Source organism: Diadema antillarum, unplaced genomic scaffold (assembly GCF_040938485.1).
Source record: "Diadema antillarum isolate AM-2024a unplaced genomic scaffold, OU_Dant_1.0 seq00001292_RagTag, whole genome shotgun sequence".
Lineage (NCBI taxonomy): Eukaryota > Metazoa > Echinodermata > Echinoidea > Diadematoida > Diadematidae > Diadema > Diadema antillarum.
Genome location: NW_027272071.1, coordinates 737,626 through 756,959, shown reverse-complemented (window position 1 = coordinate 756,959; position 19,334 = coordinate 737,626). Strand labels below are relative to the sequence as shown.

Sequence of the window (19,334 nt, the reverse complement as noted above, 5' to 3'; positions counted from 1 at the left end):
GTATAGCAAAGTTTTGGTTTTAATATGTGAATTGTGTAAGCTAAACCTATATAACACATACCCCTGCTCATATACATTACCCATTATAATACCCAATGATATGGTTTAGTCTCACACATTTTATTATGTGAACTAGTAAAAACTATCAGGCCTGTTACCTACATTTCAAAATGCATGTAGATGTCATACATTGTAGTATGCTTGGCCAATGTTCAGGCATCCATGTTATGACTACATGTAGATATTCATGTCCTACGTACAATACATTGGAAAAGCTCAAAATACAATAGCTGTTCACCTTGAAGGAATGTTAATATGCAACAGTGGTTATTGTTTAAATACATGACTGATCAGAAAGCATGTGATGGTCCCTCACCCTAGTGCCTGACACTACGTATTTCCTTACTTTCTCAACCCTGTTTCTCACCTTTCTGTCTACTTTGATGTTTTGTATTCTTTGTTACTTCTGTATGTGTGTCTTCCTTCCTGTCTCTCTGAATGTTGCTAATGTTCAATTTCTCCTTAACATTAGTTTCTGTTACTACTGTTTTTATTTCGATTTATATCCTGTTCCATTTCACTTTCATGTCTTTTGTATGCATCACACTCACATTTGACGTGCAGTTCATACAGTGTTGAGCTTGGAAGTGTTATTAACACGTAAATGGCATAATTATGTCAATAACACTTAAAGTGTTATTGACATAATGCCATTTACGTATGTTTGCTCCTGAGATACTGTTATGATTTTTTTTTTTTAAATTACGGACTGCTTATGAATTCAATAGCAGGGCTGCACACTAACCCTTTTTTTTCTACTGGTCGGACCTATCTGTGGGCCGAGTAGGTACCCACTTTTCAATTTTTTACTTGTCCGTTCCTGAAAAAGTTACTGGTCCGATAATGATTTTTACTGGTCCGATTGTTGGACCAATTCCAGTGTGCAGCGTTGTCAATAGAATTATAATCGATTGTGTTGCATAACCAATCTCAAAATAAGTTTGTACCCATATTCGGTTACATGTTCTGTTTGTTACAGAATTCATCTGTTTATTTTGTGACAATTATTATCATGCTTTCAACCTAATTTTCATTAACCCTATTTTAACTAGGCTATTTGAGACCAAGTTTTTACTGGGAGGGGGGTCAATTTGACCCCCCTTCAGATCTCGGCCGCCGATCGCCGCAAAATTTTGCCTGACGATAGAGTCGGATGTCAACTACAAGATTACGTGGTCATACAATAGAAAAATATTGGCTTTCTATTTTTAATAAATTAATCATGCAAATTTATACATGAAATCATATTGTCACCTATAACTCCATTAAAAAGACTGAAGGATTGCTAAATTTTTGTGTCAGAGTTCCTCACGACACATCAAACAACTTTTTTTAAAGTATAGCACAATCAAAATCAATTTCTTTTGTTTTTTATTGTTTTGTTAATTGCTTATGTATTTTATTGTTTTTTCGACTTTTGTTTTCTATTGTTTTTTTTGCCAAAATTTGTTGCAGGCACTTTTTCAAGCTTATCTACATTAGAATTGATTAATTTCAATGCTTAAAAGTTGAAATAATCTAATTTTTAAAATATTAATTCAACCAAAAAACACAATTTGCATTGGATTTGCACACGATATCATGAATTTGAGCTGTTTTCGGGTTGGCATGCATATTCAAAACATTGCATAACTTCAGAGCGGTGTACCCGGACGTTGCAAATTTGGTCTCAAAATATGCGGGAGACTCCAATGAAAAAAGTCATGAAATGACCCGGCAAAATCTTTGCGAGTCGCGGAATCGTGGCGCGAAATGTCAAGGGGGGGTCAATTTGACCCCCCCTCCCAGTTAAAATAGGGTTAAGGTTAGTTTGTAGTCCTTGTCTGTTCAAGGTGAAAAATTCTAGGGATGTGATTTTTGGGGGACAAATTTCTTTGTTTTTCCTCTGATCTTAAAGTAATGCATAGTCAAAGTAGCTCAGTTCAGTTTTTAGAATGTCGTGAGCATGATTGTAAAATCAAACCTTATAGATTTATGTAGAATATGTGATGGGTGTAGGGATAGCTTGTCTATGAAAGCAGATTGTGACTGTATACTTTTCTCGCTGTTAGAACTTCAAAAGTGTGTTTGGAGGCCATGCAGTATTAATCAGTGTACAATTTTTTACCTCAATTACATCTGCATGGAAGCAAAAAATGAAAGGATTCTCTGAATGTGCCATTTCCTTGAATATTTGAGGGGCTTGTTTGCATTATACTGAAGTAATGTCCTGTAAACATCTACATGCTTGTACTTTTAGCATTAATAATGTTAGTGGTCATGTCTCCACAAATCATGCTTGCCATTTCTCTTGTAGTCAAATGTGAACTGCTTCCTGCTAGAATCCCATTCTTTACCGATGACTTTGATTTGCATACTGTGAGTTTCATTTCGCATGGTGATACAAGGCCTTTTTTAAAGGATGGTATACATTGTATATAGTGCACCAATGGGTGCTTGCCCAGGATGCTACATTTGTAGTACTAGTGAACATGAATGATATGAAGTTGTTAGTAATACGAGTCTGGTCGTCATTTTTACTACCCAATCAGGGTTCAAACTTCCAGGTGGGGATGACAAAGACCCAGCCTCAGCCCCCAGGAGGGGTGCCATGGCCCCAGTCAGCAAGCAGGGCTACACGAGGTCTGTCCCAGTACAGTGAACACACCTACTCCAATGCCCAGAATGCAGCTGTTGTAGGAATGGGGCCCAACCTAGGTAGCCAGAGGCAGCGATTTGCCCCACGCAAGGGGCCAGTACCACGAGAGACGCACACAATGAACAACCTAGTCATTGCAGAGCAGGACCTCCAGAATCTATCCATGATGGACAATGATAGCATACGAGGTGGTCGCCATGGCAACTTGCCATTGAACTCCAATACTGCAGCAATGGGACAGGGAGACTGGAGAATAATGGAAGGAGGATACGCCAGGAGAATACTGAGTGCAAATACAGGACAGAGAAAAGAGTCGGGTAAGTCTACCATTTCCTCTCCGTCTACTCTTTCTCTATATAACATCTCTCACATACAAGTGTACGCAGACTCACTTCCAGAAATGTAAAATACAGGAGATTGAGTAATGTTAGTCAAATTGATTTGCCCTTTCAGAATATTTACCCGTTGGGGACGAGTCCCGAGTATACTCCGCAAGTGTCTATGGGAAATGTGTGTTGTAGCAAAATCTATCCGTCCTCAATAGATTACAGCACAATTCAAAAAGGGGAAGAAGGGGAAGGAATTAGTCTATACCATTCCCTTTGATGAAATCAAATGCTGAATCATGGGCAGAAGTCTTTTCTAGATTTCCACAGAGTTGTGTAAACATGCAAAGAGCTGAGTGAAATTGTTGCTTATTCTGTTCATTGATTTGATTCACTGTTTTGTAAATTTCCTGCAGGGAGCATCCAGATTCGTCTGAATACCCGTGGTGGCAACTCCTACAATACATCAACTACTCCTCCACCTGGCATGTATGCTACAAACAGCAACTTTCCAAACCTGTTGAAAGTGGGCCCCACAGGGTCCAACACGTCAGCAGGTGAGGCTTTGTGACCTGGCTAGCTGTACCTAAATGAACATGGTCTAGACAAAAATAAAAATGTAGAGACTGCCGTAAAGCAAAGAAGAGACAAACTTTAGTTGTGCTGTTTATTTTTGTAATGTACTTGAATGTGATCTTGATAAGGAACATGAAATGAATGACTGTTGAAGTACTTCCTTCATCAAGGTGAAATTTCCCTTTGTATCCTGCAGGTGCAATGATCAACCTATCAGTTGTGTCTGGGCCTGCACCTGTTGTCCACAGACCAGACTTGGCAAGTGCAGGGAGCAGTCGGGCCACGGTCAGTAGGGAGACACTAGGCAGTGCACCGGACTCTTATAGCCATCCATTAAGGTCAGCATCACACTCAGTCTAGTGTAGCCAGAAACAGCTAAGCACATCATTACAGGTCTTTAATACAAAATTCACATAGAACTACTAATGAACTAACATGTGCTGTTATCAAAGCAAGTCCACTGTGTTAAAGCTTGAACTGCCTTAATGCTATTAAAATCAATAATCATTTTGTTAATAATACACTCTTCACAATCTGTGTTTACTCGTTACACCTTGTGTAACTAATCCTTGTTTGTGCTGGATGTATCAAATGAATGATTCCAATAAACATGCAACTTTGGAAGGAGAAGAGTGCAGTAAACCTGATGAGTTACTAATGAACTAATCTCAACCCTCTGAACATTATCAGAAGTCCCCCCTCCCCCCCCCCCCCCAAAAAAAAAAAAACAAACATATATTGACATAACCCGCCCTACCCGAAAAATATCCCTAACCCTTGGTTTCTTTTTATCTCACCTGGGCCAAAGACTCGGCTGAGCATGGTGCGTCATCTATCCTGTGTCTTCCATTGTGCATAAACTTTTTACCTTTTTTTGAAAATGTGTGGTCAAATTTTCTATAAACTTGGCAGGTATTATTGCCAGCGTGATAGTCTGTACAAATGAACACCATGCCCCCCCCCCCAAAAAAAAAAAGGTTGCTCTGCCCATTTCAGGTAATAGTCTGCAAGAAAGTGTGTGAGGTGAATTTGCAATACTCAGATGAATGACTATGATAGTCGGGTGAGCACAAGACACCACTTGGTTTGTTGGTTTGTTTGGTTTATTGCTTCTTTGTGCGTGTGTGTTGGGGGGGGGGGGGAGGTGGTAGGGGTCCCTTCTTTTATACCTGGAGACGAAAGAAATAAAGTGTTTGTTTTTGGTTTGGTTTATGTCCACCAAACTTCATAAAGAGTATACACCTGTAGGCTGTTGGCAGGGGGAAAACAAGTTTTTAAAGCGGGACAGTGCCAGGATGAATTACTACTGCAGTGAGTACCATTGATGTGTTAACATGTCACATCACTGTCAAATTCAGATGGACAAAATATGTAGCCATTATTAATATCTATGTAAGGAGAAAACTAATACTGAATGACAGTGTGCAGCAGCGCTAAATGGAATGACTGTATTCATTTGAAAATAACCATTTCATTGTTTTGGGGGTTGCAATTAATTTTTTATATCCCTCACTTTCTATTTGTGAGGTGCATTGTCATCAGCAAAGACGCTGTACTGTGGCAGCTACAGTGCACATTATGGAAATTGAACCACAGAAAAAAAAAAACTAGAAATACATGAACACACAAACATACACATCACACACAATTCTGAGCATTTGCTATGTCGGGGCTACACACTAGCCTATTTTTCCAAACTGGTCCAAACCTTGAATTTACTGGTCCTGTACTATTTTCAACTGCCCTGACAATGTAATTTTTGTTATTTTACCTGTCATGTTAGACTAGTAAATCTAGAAATCCCTGAAAAGTTTAATACTGGTCCAACAGTGATTTTTAGCGGTCTGGCACTGTTGGACCAGTGCCAGTGTGCAGCATTAGCTACAGTAAATGAGTGGACAAGATGAAAGTAGTGTAATAAATGTGTACGTGTTATGTTGTTGATTTGCTGTTATCATTAATTTGACACAATCCCAATGTAACACTAAACCAGGAATAGGCAACTAACCAAGGAAGAGATTTGGGATCTGTCTCGCATGGACCCGAAGTCTCCCATATACCGTGCATTGAGTGGACTACTGAAAGACAGACACCAGACATGTATGTCAGTATGAATCTCATCAAAGCCTCTCTGCTGCAGTATTTCTTTTGTCTCTAGATGCTGAGAGAATGTGTTTTCTATTCTGGATTCAGCTGTCATGAAGATTTTTTCCAAACTTGTATATTTATACTTCACCTTCTACAGTGTATGCTGATGTTTCTTGCTACCTAGTATTCAAAAGCATGTGTTTGAAGTGCAGCTTTACAGAAAGATTTCATCACAGAGCTACATGTAGAATAGAGCTCAAAATATTGCATTTATAGTGCTTTTTTTTTATTTTTTATTCTTACTCTTTGCCAGTAACAAATACCGCATACAAATAGAACACAAAACAAGAACTCTGGGTTTAATTTAGTTTTCAGGGAAATGATTATTGTGGGCAAATGTTTTACAACACATGCACATGTAGCATGGCATACATAAATATTCCCTGCTGTTTGCTTACTCATGATTTTGTATGCATACACTTATCTACCTTGTCAATTTCAAAAACAAAAAAGAAAGTGGGAAAAGCTCTGTATTGACTCATATGTGTTTGTGTGTGTGCTCATGCTTTCTGCACATTGAAAGTCAAACTGCTTTAGAATGGTGAATATGTTCGTACATTTTGCCGTAGCTTGCCTTTGTAGAAGGCAAATACCACCCATTTGCAGTTCTAGTGATGTGTGTTTATGACATGAATATGCCAAAATTGGTAGTTGGACTTGTGTGTTTGGTTTCTTCTAGAAACTCTTAGGTAGGACAACCACAAATCATTGCTTTTCTTTTCTTTAAAGTTTTTTTGTGTGTGTGTGTGTGTCCCTATGATACTGTGCAAGAAAGCAACCAATTAGATGAATGATGATTGATATTGGACTTTCTTTTTGCTGGCAAATCATTCTCTAAATATTTGAATATCTATTTCAATTGTCTCTGTGGTATATTTCTTATATTTCTTGCAAAAAGCAAAGAAACAAAAAGGTTTTTTGGGGGAGGGGGAAGGGGAGGGGGGTAATGAGGACTTGATCAACATGCATGCTGCTTTGTACACTGCATTTCTATTGTACAAGATGTGATGCATTGTAGGATTCTGGGAGGAGAGCTGCATTGATTTTTACCTTTTGTTCTCATCTGGAGATTTGCCAAGAAGGTCTATTGAGACAATGAAATCTTGGATACAGTATGACACCTTGAAGTTGTTTGTTTGCTGTCTGTACAGTCATTGTAGATTGGTATTATATGGTTGCTGTTGGCTTCACACAACTTGATGTAACGCCCTCCCATTCATGCCTTCCTGCTTCCTGCATGCTATGTTTCAAAATTTCTTTGAATGTACTATTTATATATGATATCTTTGCATGAGGACAAAAATTAATGATGTAAATCTCATTCTTGAGTTGTGAATGAACTGGTAAACCTTGTAGACCTGTTGTCATTTAAGACCATCTATATTCACACTATCATTAGCCTGTTGAGGATGGTTTGATTTTGCTACTACGCACATTTCCCATAGACACCTGCCCGAGTGTACTCAGGTCTCGTCCTCAGCGGGTTAAGGTTGCTCCTAACATATGAATAATGTTCACATGGTGCTCATCATCAAAAAGACTCAAAGATAGCTAACAACGAGCTACTATGTACGCTTGATAAAATCTGGAAACGTTGTAGTGCTATTAATATGCAGTGACCCCCATTACACTTATTTGTACATGTACATGTGTATACCAAGCATTTGAACATTATTATGGGAGGTAATTTAGCACTCAGAGGGGCCAGGCCTAATAACAAGCACGTTTAACTGCTTTGACATACATGTAGGCCCTCTGAATTACTACAACACTTCACAGGGGTCGCCCTTATTATTAGTGTGGACTTGATATCACACTGACTCACATACTGTAACTAACCTTCTTGCAAGTTCACTCACATGTTTCCTAACTTTAACTTCCCAGGGGCCCTAAGAGGCCAGCTCAGTGTGAACCTAACTACTGTGTACAATCAATAACTGTCACATTTTGTTCTCATATCGCTTGCCATGCTTCTCATTGCAACTTAAATAATTATTTACATATCCTAAGGTACTGCCAAATACCATAAATATATTCCAATAATTTCACAGGCATATTTTGTGAACCAGGAGTTGTAAGGCAATTTTGCAGGTATTTGAATACACAATTGGTGATCAACTACAATGTGCACTGTCTCAGCAAGACATGGTAAATTTGTGATAGGGAAAGACTGCTAGGGAGTGAAAACAGGTGGACTTTTAATTCCACTGCATATTAAAAAAAGGAGCTCAGCAAGAATGTACAATGTAGGCTTGCATGTACGCATACACTTTTTGTAGTATGCTAGTCATCTGTTTGCAGTTGCTGGTTGCCCATGTTACGTGTATGGACACTGTTCTCATGTTTAAAAGTCATGACGTGGAGGGCGCTGTTTTGGCAAGTTGTTTAATTCGCTCGTCTTTGTGGTTCACAATTTGCAAAAGTAAAACCCAGTAAAAGAAACAGCAGCTTTGGTAGATGTACTTTGACCACAGGTTGTATACTGTACCTTTTGTCTTTGTGTTTATTATGAACCCATGAAAGATAACATTGTACCTTAAGTGTGAATCATTGAGTTTAGAGAAAAATAACAAAAGCAAGTCCAGGTGCATTCTGTTCATGTGCAGACACATGCTGTGCATGATGGCTTGTGTGCAGAACTGAATGGTTTTAAAATTCATTATCCTTCTTCACTATGTTCAAATGAAGAGACGCAATATTGTTTGAATGCACCACGCTGTTATTATGGCTCTCATTTACATGTACATTGGTGATACTGATATGCTATATTCATAGATGAGCTGAAATCAAATGCCTCTTATTATCTTTCTCTCCCCCTCTTGCTGTGCAGGTCCACAAAATCGCAAAGAATAAGAGGAGCTTCCAATACTCTACGGCTGAAAGTAAGACTTTTTTCCTTCTCATTTTGACTTTATGCTTTTTTTCTCTTCTAGATCATCTTTTGGATTGTGTACGAGGGGGAAGGAACTTGTTTCATCTTTAAATATGAGTTTCTCAAAGGAAGAAATTAGCTTTGTGTTATTAAAGTTTTAAAAAAATTGAATCAGCAGTTAGGGACTATGACTAATTCCAAGAGAAATGTTTTAATGGTGAACAATGTTTGGGTAAGTGTTTTTGTTTTAGTCATTAGTTTGTTAGGAGAGTCTGTAAGTTACTGCATAGCAGTGCTGTTTTCATGATATGGGAGATTGATGTGAATTCTTCCCTTGTTTTGCCCCACCACAAACAATTGAATGGAGTACAGTGTCTGCGGTTAATACAATGTGGTATACACGTCAGCGAAGAGGGAAACAATCACAAATAGTTTACCACGTCATTACACAAATTTCACCCCTTGTAGAGGAGTAATACCTGATTGATATCATTTAACAAGTATTGCATTGCTATTGATACGCATGTTTGGCCATTTTAAATCTAGTGTCCTGAAGGCCCATCAGACTTGGTGTAGTGAAGTTCTCAGCATATAGAAATAGCTTTATTTTCAGTATTGTTTTAGAGCATCTTGGAAACATTCATTATCTACATTTGTAGTGCATTGCTCAATCAGTGGTAAAGATATTAGTCCTTACATAACTGGACTTTCCTATAGGATAAAATGTTGGGTGTCACACTACAGCACCACACTGCTAATACCTATGTTGATCTGTTCTGTATTATTTTAGTAAGTTGATGTAAACTTGAAGTGGTTTGCACATATTGAAAATGGATTCAGTACGGTAGCTCATTCAACCACTGGCCAATTTCTTGTGTATCTTTGAACAAATCACAGCAACTGGAACTAAGAGAGAATCATGCCGTTGTGCTGAGTTGACAGTAGTCTACAGTGCCAGACCCGACTGTGAGAGGAGGAATGAGGCCTGTATACTCTCACCATCTCTACTGGGTTGACCAAGCCAAGGAAGGTTTCTATGCCCCTCAGCAAACTAGCCATTTAACTTCTCTGTGCCATTTAACATCCTGAAGGTGGTAATATTACATAAGATGACTTTCATACTTGGTAATGGTAATCTCAAATTCTCACTTCCTTCACTGTGATGTGTACCTTAGTGTTAAAGACAGAAGAAAGAAGGTGTTGGAGTGTCTTCCAGTTCAGTGCTACAAGAAGCATGTAAACTTCACATACCAGCTGTGATTTGTAGAACATTGTGATGAAAGGCATCCTCTTTCTTACTGCACTGTCTATGGAGTAGAATCTAGTGCTTTACTACAGGTATGGAGGAGGTATCAGATAGTCTGCAAACCTAGGCAGAGATTGGTGGGCAGACAGAAGACAGGGAAGTATGCCTTGTAGCTGTTTGTCAGAAATCTTGGATAGATCCGAGAAGAAGTCAGTCTGGGGAAGAGAATAGATGCAAATAATGTGTATCCTACAGCAAAGATGTCATGACGTGAAGAAAGTATTTAAAAGACTCTAATGTAGAAATGTAGAAACTGATGATTGTGACTTTCATGGAACAGGCCACCAGTGTAGGAAGGATGTGTCCAGAAAGCTTGCAGGTGTTGCCCTCTGGCATGATGCCAAGGTGAATCCATTCATGTTTTTTACCTGTTCTGGTCAGATGAGTTCTCTCTTTACAAGATTGCTGTCAATTCAATCTTGAAAGGTACATTGGTACTAAACTGTACATTAAACTCTGCAAAAGTATTGCAGGGATATGCATGTGAATCATTTTCAGTTCAATGTTTGTGAGGTATAACAGGTTACCGGTACATGCTAACAGTATTCATTGTTTTGTTTGAAGGGTATTATTGATTGGCGACCTGAAGGGAACGGTCAGATTACCGGTGCCATCACTCACTCCACCATGTACCAAGGCTATGGGTGTGATATTGGCTTCCATACTAAGTTTAGTGCTGCTTCATTAGTAATCATACAGTGCATTCTGAGTTAACTTCACTCAATGTTCATGTAGTGTAAAGGTATGTTGCATAAAGTTTTCACACTGATGACCTTGTGTATTGCAGTAAAACATGTTTCCTTCATTATGAAAAGAGACTCACAGAGCTTCTTGTAGACTAGGCAACCCTGCTGTCATTTTAATATTGTTGCTGTATGTGTAACGTTATAATTAGTCAGGGTGACAGCAGAGCTGGCAGTGAGCTTTTCAAAAAGGAGTTGTAGTGATGATTGTCCCTCAAGTGTCAAACCAAACTCTTGTAATAGTCGTGCACTGGTAGTAAAAGGGTTAGCATAATTTTCTTTCCATGAATTGAAGGATTACATTAGTTCTACTTTAATGTCTTCTGTTTATCTGCTGGCCCTTAGAAATGTAAATCAGTGTGTGCTGAATGTATTCTGACTTGCACCTTTCTGGACCAATGCTTTCAAGTTTGAACTCTATGGAATATGGGATTGCGAGAGTGTTGTGCACCATCTTTCACGAATAGGTTTTTACTCCAGAGGCAACTTTCAGTATTCACAGTGCCTTTAAGCCAGACAAATTTTTTGTAGAGTGCTGTGATGTTTGATTTCATGTCTTTAAAACTATTTCTTTTGTGTGATCATCTGTTCTTGGAGAAGAACAGTAATGAAATGAATTGTTAAATGAAGATGTAAATGCAATGCAACTGAGTGTTTTCATCAGAATGCAATTGCATGCAGCTCCTTCAAACTTCAGTTCAGTGCCTGATTTGCATTTCTTCTAACTGGTTTTTCCTCACATCAACTACTGGACTGTCTGTTTGCCAGACACCCACCCAACATTCGGGATATTTCTTATTTTTGGAAGCATTTGCTTCGTTGTGCTGAAAATTTCTCAGTTGTTGTAATTTTTTTGTTTTTTCAAAACAAACAAAAAAGTTTTACACAAGCGAATAAAAAGTGTGCTGCTTCACAAAACTTTTGAGGACACTTTAAGTGCCAAATTTGTAATGATCACTTTAACTGGTTACTTTGCAGTCCATGTTTCAGTTCTGCTGAAACCAATTTAAATCAAAGAAAATTTCATGTTGGATGACATAATTCTCCAGACAGATATGTGAGATGATGCATTGATATTGTACTTCAATTGTTGAACATGGTTTCTGTCATGAGGAAAATGTAGAGATGTGAAGATAGATTAATTGCTTAATAACTCATCATATTTACTGTTCAAATTGACTTCAACATGCTGACAGGTTCCTTTGCTGCTAACCAATAACATTGACCATTCCATTGTAACTCACTGACATAATCTTTTACCTGTCTCCAATGAGGTCTAAATGATAATCCAAATGAGTGATAGTGAAGGCAGATATGTGTGTATTACACTGACCAGTTATCTTATTTTAATTAAGATGAAGTCTAGCTTTAAAAAAAGATGATTGGCAATTCATTGACTTTTTAGAGTATTTTTTAATTTGACCATTTGCAAGTATCTCCTCTATTTAATCTTGCAATGCTTTTATAGGTGTACCTGTATGAATACTTCCAGTCTTTCAAATTATGTGGATTACCTAGCTGATATTTTGGACAGAGCTCAGTGGAATTAATGATATCACCATTCTCATTTAGAAATAGTTAAAGTGCATCATAAACAAGACCTGATTGATACAATGTATGTGATTACCTCTTGTGTGTTTGAAATCACATTAGGTAATCTGCATCAAATACAAAAAACAAAAAGATTATTCAGACAAGAGTGTTAGCTGAATCTTAAATGGAACAAGGCATGTACATAATTTGACATTCAGTTCTGCTTCCAAGTTTTTACTTGTGATTCCCTTGATTGAGATATACATTTACAGACTTTCTTTGTTAACAGCAGGATGTAGGGTTATCAATGCATAGAAACTACTGTGTGAGCTATATGTGATTAACTTTTCTTTTAGTTCGTGTGTAGTGAATGAATGAAGGTCTAAAAATGTGCACTCTTTTTTTTTTTTATTAAGCCAGTGTAATTCATTGAATTTGCATGCTCCATGTAAATGTATAATTGTTTGAATATTGAAGTGACAATGTAAGTTTGTCATAAGCTGTGCATTATCATACCGCATTGGACTAGGCTCCTTGTGCACATTAATTCTTCGCACATTGTTAATATTATACCATGCGTGTGTGTTGTCATCTGCCTCTTTTTTTATACATGTATGCCTCTTCTCAAGAGTCTTGCCACTTTTTTTGTATTTGAAAATTTTTGAGTGGTTTTCGTCCGTCCATTTGAATACAAAAGTCAGTTTGATGCAATGTTGTACAGATAATTTTATGTGTGTGTATATGGATGCACACGAGTCAGGGGAAGGGGGAAATATAAATGAGTGACATATATTTTGGGTTCCCATGTGCTATGTCTATGTTTTGTTTTTGTTTTTTCTATTGTCACCCTATAGACATTGGAAGAGTAGACATTTTTGCTAAGCGCATATTGGAGCTAGCACACTATCTTGTTTATCACAGGAATGTGAGAGTTGTGGGGCCTGTTTCATAAAGATTGAGCTAAGTTGCAATCAATCGCAAATTGCGTTTCATAAACAACTTTGCGTTTGATCGCAAGTAATGCTCAATCTACTGACAGTTTGACTTGATTTTTCTTGAAATCAAGGGTAAGTGTCTTTATGACACATTGCTCAGTTCAATGAGTTATGCTCAATAAATCGAGCGTAAGATGAATCACAACTCTTTATGAAACAGGCCCAAGAGCTTAAAGGGATCGTACAGTTTTGATTGAGACCTAATTTCAGGTTTCTAACATTTTTGGTGAGATAATGAGAAACCTCTTATGAAATATGAAAGAGCATGTAATTCTATGAGGAATTCAACGTTTATTTGATGAAAATTGGTTTTGAAATGGCTGAGAAATCCAAAAAAGAGCGATTCTAATAAAGTGTGGGACCCACACTATATTACGATCGCTTTGTTTTACCTTGTTTTTGGATGTTTCAGTCATTCCAAACCCAATTTTCATCAAATAAACTTTGAATTCCTCTTAAAATGGTATGCTCTGTACTACATTTCATAAGTGTTTTCTTGGTATCTCACAAAAAGTTAAAGCCCAATTCTCATCTCCACCAATACTGTACCATCCCTGAAATCTCATGTCAGATTGTTTTACTCTGCCCAAAATACACTTTTCAGACTGTTTGGCATTTCATATGCATTGAAATGTTCACAGTTGTATTTACTTCAGACTTTTTTTATTTAAGATTTTATCAAACATTTTTTTTTTCTATGAGTGTATTCACCCCTGTCTATTGACTTCTTTGACCGTATATTCTATTTTGCAACATGCATTTTTAGTTTCTTGAATTTCCATGTTCTTCATTTAATGTAAAGTACAGGAATATCTTCTGTCCATTTCTCGAGTGCATTGTGCTAACTGGTTCCTGTCTGCTAATAAGCATGACCAGCAAACTTCCTTGGAGTTCTGATTGATTCTTCCATTACTACACTGATTTAACACAGGGTTGATGTCTTCTTGGTTATCAGTGTGTGAACGTCATGCCATTTAAATTCATACATTATTTCCCATAATTGATGTTTCTGGTCGTTGACTTTATTTTAAGTCATCAGTCACTGTCTCTTAGTATGCTTTGTAGATTAGGATCTGAAATACATGATTCATCATCACAGTGATTTTTACAGATATACCTGATGTGTCTTCATGTTTGATGAGTGATGAATAACCTTGAGGTAAAACTGATAGTCCTAAGCAAAAATGGAAACATTAGTGAATTCAAGTAGGCAGATTTGAATGAGTGTCCTACTCTCTCCAAGATTGTTCATTTTCTGTCTTACATTTATTTCAATGTTGAGAGATCAATGGTACTGTACAATTAACTAACTACAAATGAATGTGAAATCTTTGAAGTTGTCAACGAGAAGATATTGCAACGATGCAAAGTCAAAAGTTAACAATGCACCTGTAAACCTTAAACCTTATAAGTCAGTGAATTTATTTGGTCACTTGAAATTCTCTTGCATTTTAATGAATATTACTACAAGCCTCTGACTGGAGGAGAACATACCTTAACAAGTGTCATTCCATGTTCTACTTCCTGTTAGAGCTTTGATATGACCAGTCAAAATCAAGCCATATGTGCATTATGTCATAACCTTGAGTCTTGTACACACCTCTTTCATGCAAACCACCATTATTACATTTGTCATTAGAGATAAACTATCAATAATTATTTTAATTTTCTTGTTATAATGATATCTGTGACAGAAATTTACTATAGTGAAATTTGTTATACTTTTTGATATGTAGATGATTTTTATTTTCAGGGAAAGCGGTTGAATCTATTCCAATTTACAAACGAAAATGTGGAGAATCAGAAGAAAATATATCTTTTATCCTATGTAAAGCCATGAGATATTGCCTTATCTGACTGTCTTATTTCATTGTGTCCTTCGATCATGTGTAACCATGCTAATATAGCATTTTATCTCCCATCTTTATCCACTACTCAGTACATATCTACAGTATTACATTATTAACTACACACAATTCCACACACACATATATAATTATATATATATATATATATATATATATATATATATATATTGTATATATATACAGTGGACTCCCCTTATAACGAAGTCCTCGGGACCGGCAGTTTTCTTTCGTTATAACCGAATGAATAAACAATATAAATACATAGAGTTGATAATGTTGCGGCCCTAAATTTTACTTCGTTGTAACCGGAATTTTGTTATAACCGTGTTCATTATAACGGGAGTACGCTGTGTATATATATATTTATATATGTATATATATATATATACAGCTGTATGCATTATGTATGTATATGTACAATGTACATACATAATGATACTTGTAGTCCGAGTGTTGGTACCAGTACAGAAAAGATGGCAAAGTAGGGTGGTAATGCATTACAGTCCAACAGTGTTATTTATTCAGACCAAATTTTCGATGAATACATTCGTCTTCCTCAGGGTCGACAATAACAATTATCATTGTTAGATGAATAAGAAGGGGGGAAAGTTCTAGTGAAGGATGAAATAACACCAGACTTTCATAACAACATCAGCCTGTTCATCCAACGTTTAAATCCATCAAAATGTTTTACGAAATTTGTTGATAAACACAGGCATCTACACTAAAATTGAATAGGGCGTATAATATTATGTCTGTTGTCTTCTTCCGTGGCTGTATTACATCAATCTCAGAAGATTGTAGTATTACAATATAATCCTACCATGAATATAGGCTAGACAATGATACTCGTTCACTAATTTGTGATATGTAGTGAAATAACAGCAACAACACCTCTTCATCGTCATCATCTTAGAAACAATGCAATTTCAAATTTCCAATGACAGGTTTATGTATTACGTCATAACCAACTTTGGCGTAGTACGCGGTACTGAGTTAGTGCGCGCACGTCTGTTGGGAGGAGACACTTGCAAATCAACACACACAGATTGATTGTCATTCCTATGAAAGTGAAATTTTTGCAAAGATAGTAGCATTCTTCATCTTCGCAGTGAATCTAGGCGAGATGGCGTGGCACTTCAGAAAATAACATCGGCTTAATGTCCGGATTTATGTCCAGGATTCTTGAGTTATGACTCGGAAAGATTTCTAGCACACGGATCACCAAGCACATTGTACAGTTTTGAAGTGTTTGAAGTTTAACACCATGGATCCGTTATTTTTATTATCCTGGCTGACCGTCATTTTTACGGTCTACATGTATTTATCCGGCATGTGAGTATATTTCCGTTTCACATCTTGATTAGAAAGAATCATCTTTTCAAACTCACCAACGTATGTGTGTTCTGTTGTAATGGTATTTCTTTTTATCAATCATCTAGATGTTATTCGATCAATATCATATGGACTGTACGTTAGCAGGAAAATCGCCGTCTTTGTCGTTGTAATGGTTACTATGATTATCAGTATGATAATATGATCAAAAACCATTAACTCATAACATGAAGACCTAGATGACAGTGTACAATGCCCGTGCCATTAGCACTCGGCGGCTGCATCTTGATGAGAAGCCGTTCACCGCACCATGGTTATTTAGTGTCCTGGCAAAACATAGTATCAACTATACCGAGGTCCTGGCTCGTGGCCTTCCTAGCAATGTTCACTCTGCTCCGACGGCACTGACTGGGGCATGTCGATCGAATGAAGGATAGCCTCATACCAAAACCAACCAACCAACCAACCATCCAACAAACAAAAAACGAAACGGAACAAAACAAAACAAACAAAACAAACACACACACACACACACACACACACACACACACACACACACACACACACACACACACACATCCTCTGCAAATCATGTCAATACTGAGATCTGGCATCGGCCAACCTCAACTGCGATACTTGGATATTGGGAGGAGATATCCGAAGAGTCGTTGGAGGGTCTTGGAGTTGACCGGATGAGAATGGAGGAGTACCTTATCAACCAGTGTCTCAAGTCAAGGGAGGAGAAGGTGATGATTGCAGCGGCAGGCAAGAATGCCTGACAGGAGAAAGAGCACCAAAATCATTCCAACAGACCATAATATTATGTCTGTTTACATCGAAATAAATAAATAAATAAATGCCGCTCCAACCCAGCTGACACCAATGTACCACCAACTGCCATTCTTGGCCAACAGACCACCCCCCCCCCCCTCCCGCCAATGCAAACTACAGGATTTATTTTTTTTTTTTTTTTGGGGGGGGGGTGTTTTTTTTTCTTAATAGTATAACGTTCTATATATGATATCAAAGTAATATTTCTTTAAAAAGAAATCCACTCCAAAATTTCAACTGAAATTCATAAGAAAGAGAAAGTGCAAAAATGATTAAATCGTATAAGAAATAAAGAAGTTATGACATCCTGAGATTTCAACATTTTTCGGAAAACACTTAATTGACCAGTCGTTATTAATATTGAAATCAGCAAGTGGATGATGTCATCCTCTCACAGTATCTTATTCATGTATACAAATATGACCAATAGCACATATTTCATCTGTATCGTTAATATAAAACTTGCCCGAAAGCGACCCAAAATAAAAGAGAACAAATGTTACCTCTGATATATTTTGGTATGGGAGTATGCTTTTACCTGTATTAGCTAAAATTAACAATTTTCCCAATTTTACTATATAACATACATAGAAAAAATTGTGAATTGAACTTTCATAGGGACGCGTCAAGAAATAGTTTCTGAAAATGTGAAATTTCAAAATGGTGTATTTTTCTTTTTTCATATTCAATTTTTGTCAGGTTTTTGTTGTTGTTGTTGTTGTCTTTCTGTCGGAGTTTATCTATTTTGTTGGTGGATTTGCTTTTTAATGAATATGCTCTACGCCTGTCACGAGGTCACCTCCTGTCTATTGGTCACATCAAGCACTGTGATATAAAACAAACATGTACGGAGCTGAAATGACAGTTTACGCGTTTTGCAACATGATAGTTGTTCAAGTACTATTCATGGATTTGTTCTAAACCTGTTATTCTTATTGTTGTTTGCCTTTCAGCTCAACGTGCACCCTCCTCTTCCGGTCTAGGTCCTCATCAAACATCTCTTTTGTTCCCTTCATCACCACAGCAGTCAAGTAGGTTCGGCATGCAAACAAACACAATAAAAGTTTTTTTTTTAAAAAGGAACACGTTATTTCATCTTTGAGAGTAGATTGCGTTTATTCACATAATAATATTTATATCCTTTTCTTCTTGAATTCGGCTGTTCTGACTCGCCAGTCACATCGCCGCCATGCAAATTCAATAAATCACACTTGTTTCATCATTACACCTCAAGACCGTCTTACCGCACCAAATTACTCCATAGCTGATCCTGCTCTTTAACGCTACTTCTCTCATTTATTTAGCAATAGATCCTAGTAAAGTGTGCTTTCCTCTTGGCAATTAAGTATTGTGTGTTGTCTTCAATAAACATGATTCGTGTCATACATAAATAAATAGTGGCAAACAGATGTAAATGAACCTATCCGGGTGCAGTTCCTGCTTGTCATTACTTAATCTTTCACTTATTGCTATGTTCGTATAATAATCGTACCAATCATAATGTCTACTTTACTGCCCTCTATCGCTTTATGTTTTGTAATCGTCAAATAGGTTCCACAACTGTTATGTTGAGATCAAAACCGATGCACTTATCTTCAATCTACATTATTCCATCTCTAATCAGTTCATCTCAATGTTCAATGTTATTTCATATCCCATGCCCAGTGCACCTCCGTTTATGTTAATTTCTGTATCACTCCGCATGTATGTGTTTACAGACGTTTAGTAAAACAAAATGTCGAAAGCTTCTATAAATCTGGCGTCCTATGACATTCCTTGTCACATTTTGTCACGCCTGTGATACAGTGCACTCCTGTTATAACGAACAAGGTTATAACGAATTCCGGTTATAACGAAGTAAAGATTAAGACCGCAACATTATGCATTCTAGTTTTATTGTTTATTTGTTCAGTTACAACGAAATTTCGATATAGCGAAAGAAAACTGCCGGTCCCGAGGACTTCGTTATAACGTGAGTCCACTGTATTGTACATTTGTGTGTGTCCTTCTGTCTGTCTGTCTGTCTATATCTGTAGACCTATGTTTTGTGTTATTCTGTGTGTTTTACTCTTTGTTTCTGTCCTTTTTCCTCACAGTATTATG

At 37.2% G+C, this 19,334-nt stretch overlaps 1 protein-coding gene across 1 annotated transcript in view; it reads left to right on the top strand.

Annotated features, from left to right (window-relative positions):
• The window catches only part of LOC139707977 (tubulin polyglutamylase ttll6-like), a 40,323-nt gene extending 30,249 nt beyond the window's left edge, over positions 1–10,074 (top strand). Inside the window, 5 exon segments of the mRNA XM_071619967.1 lie at positions 2,592–3,015; positions 3,441–3,581; positions 3,797–3,938; positions 8,579–8,630; positions 9,518–10,074. Coding sequence (XP_071476068.1) covers positions 2,592–3,015; positions 3,441–3,581; positions 3,797–3,938; positions 8,579–8,630; positions 9,518–9,559 — 801 coding nt within the window. The 3' untranslated portion in view covers positions 9,560–10,074.
• The last annotated feature ends 9,260 nt before the right edge of the window (positions 10,075–19,334 follow it).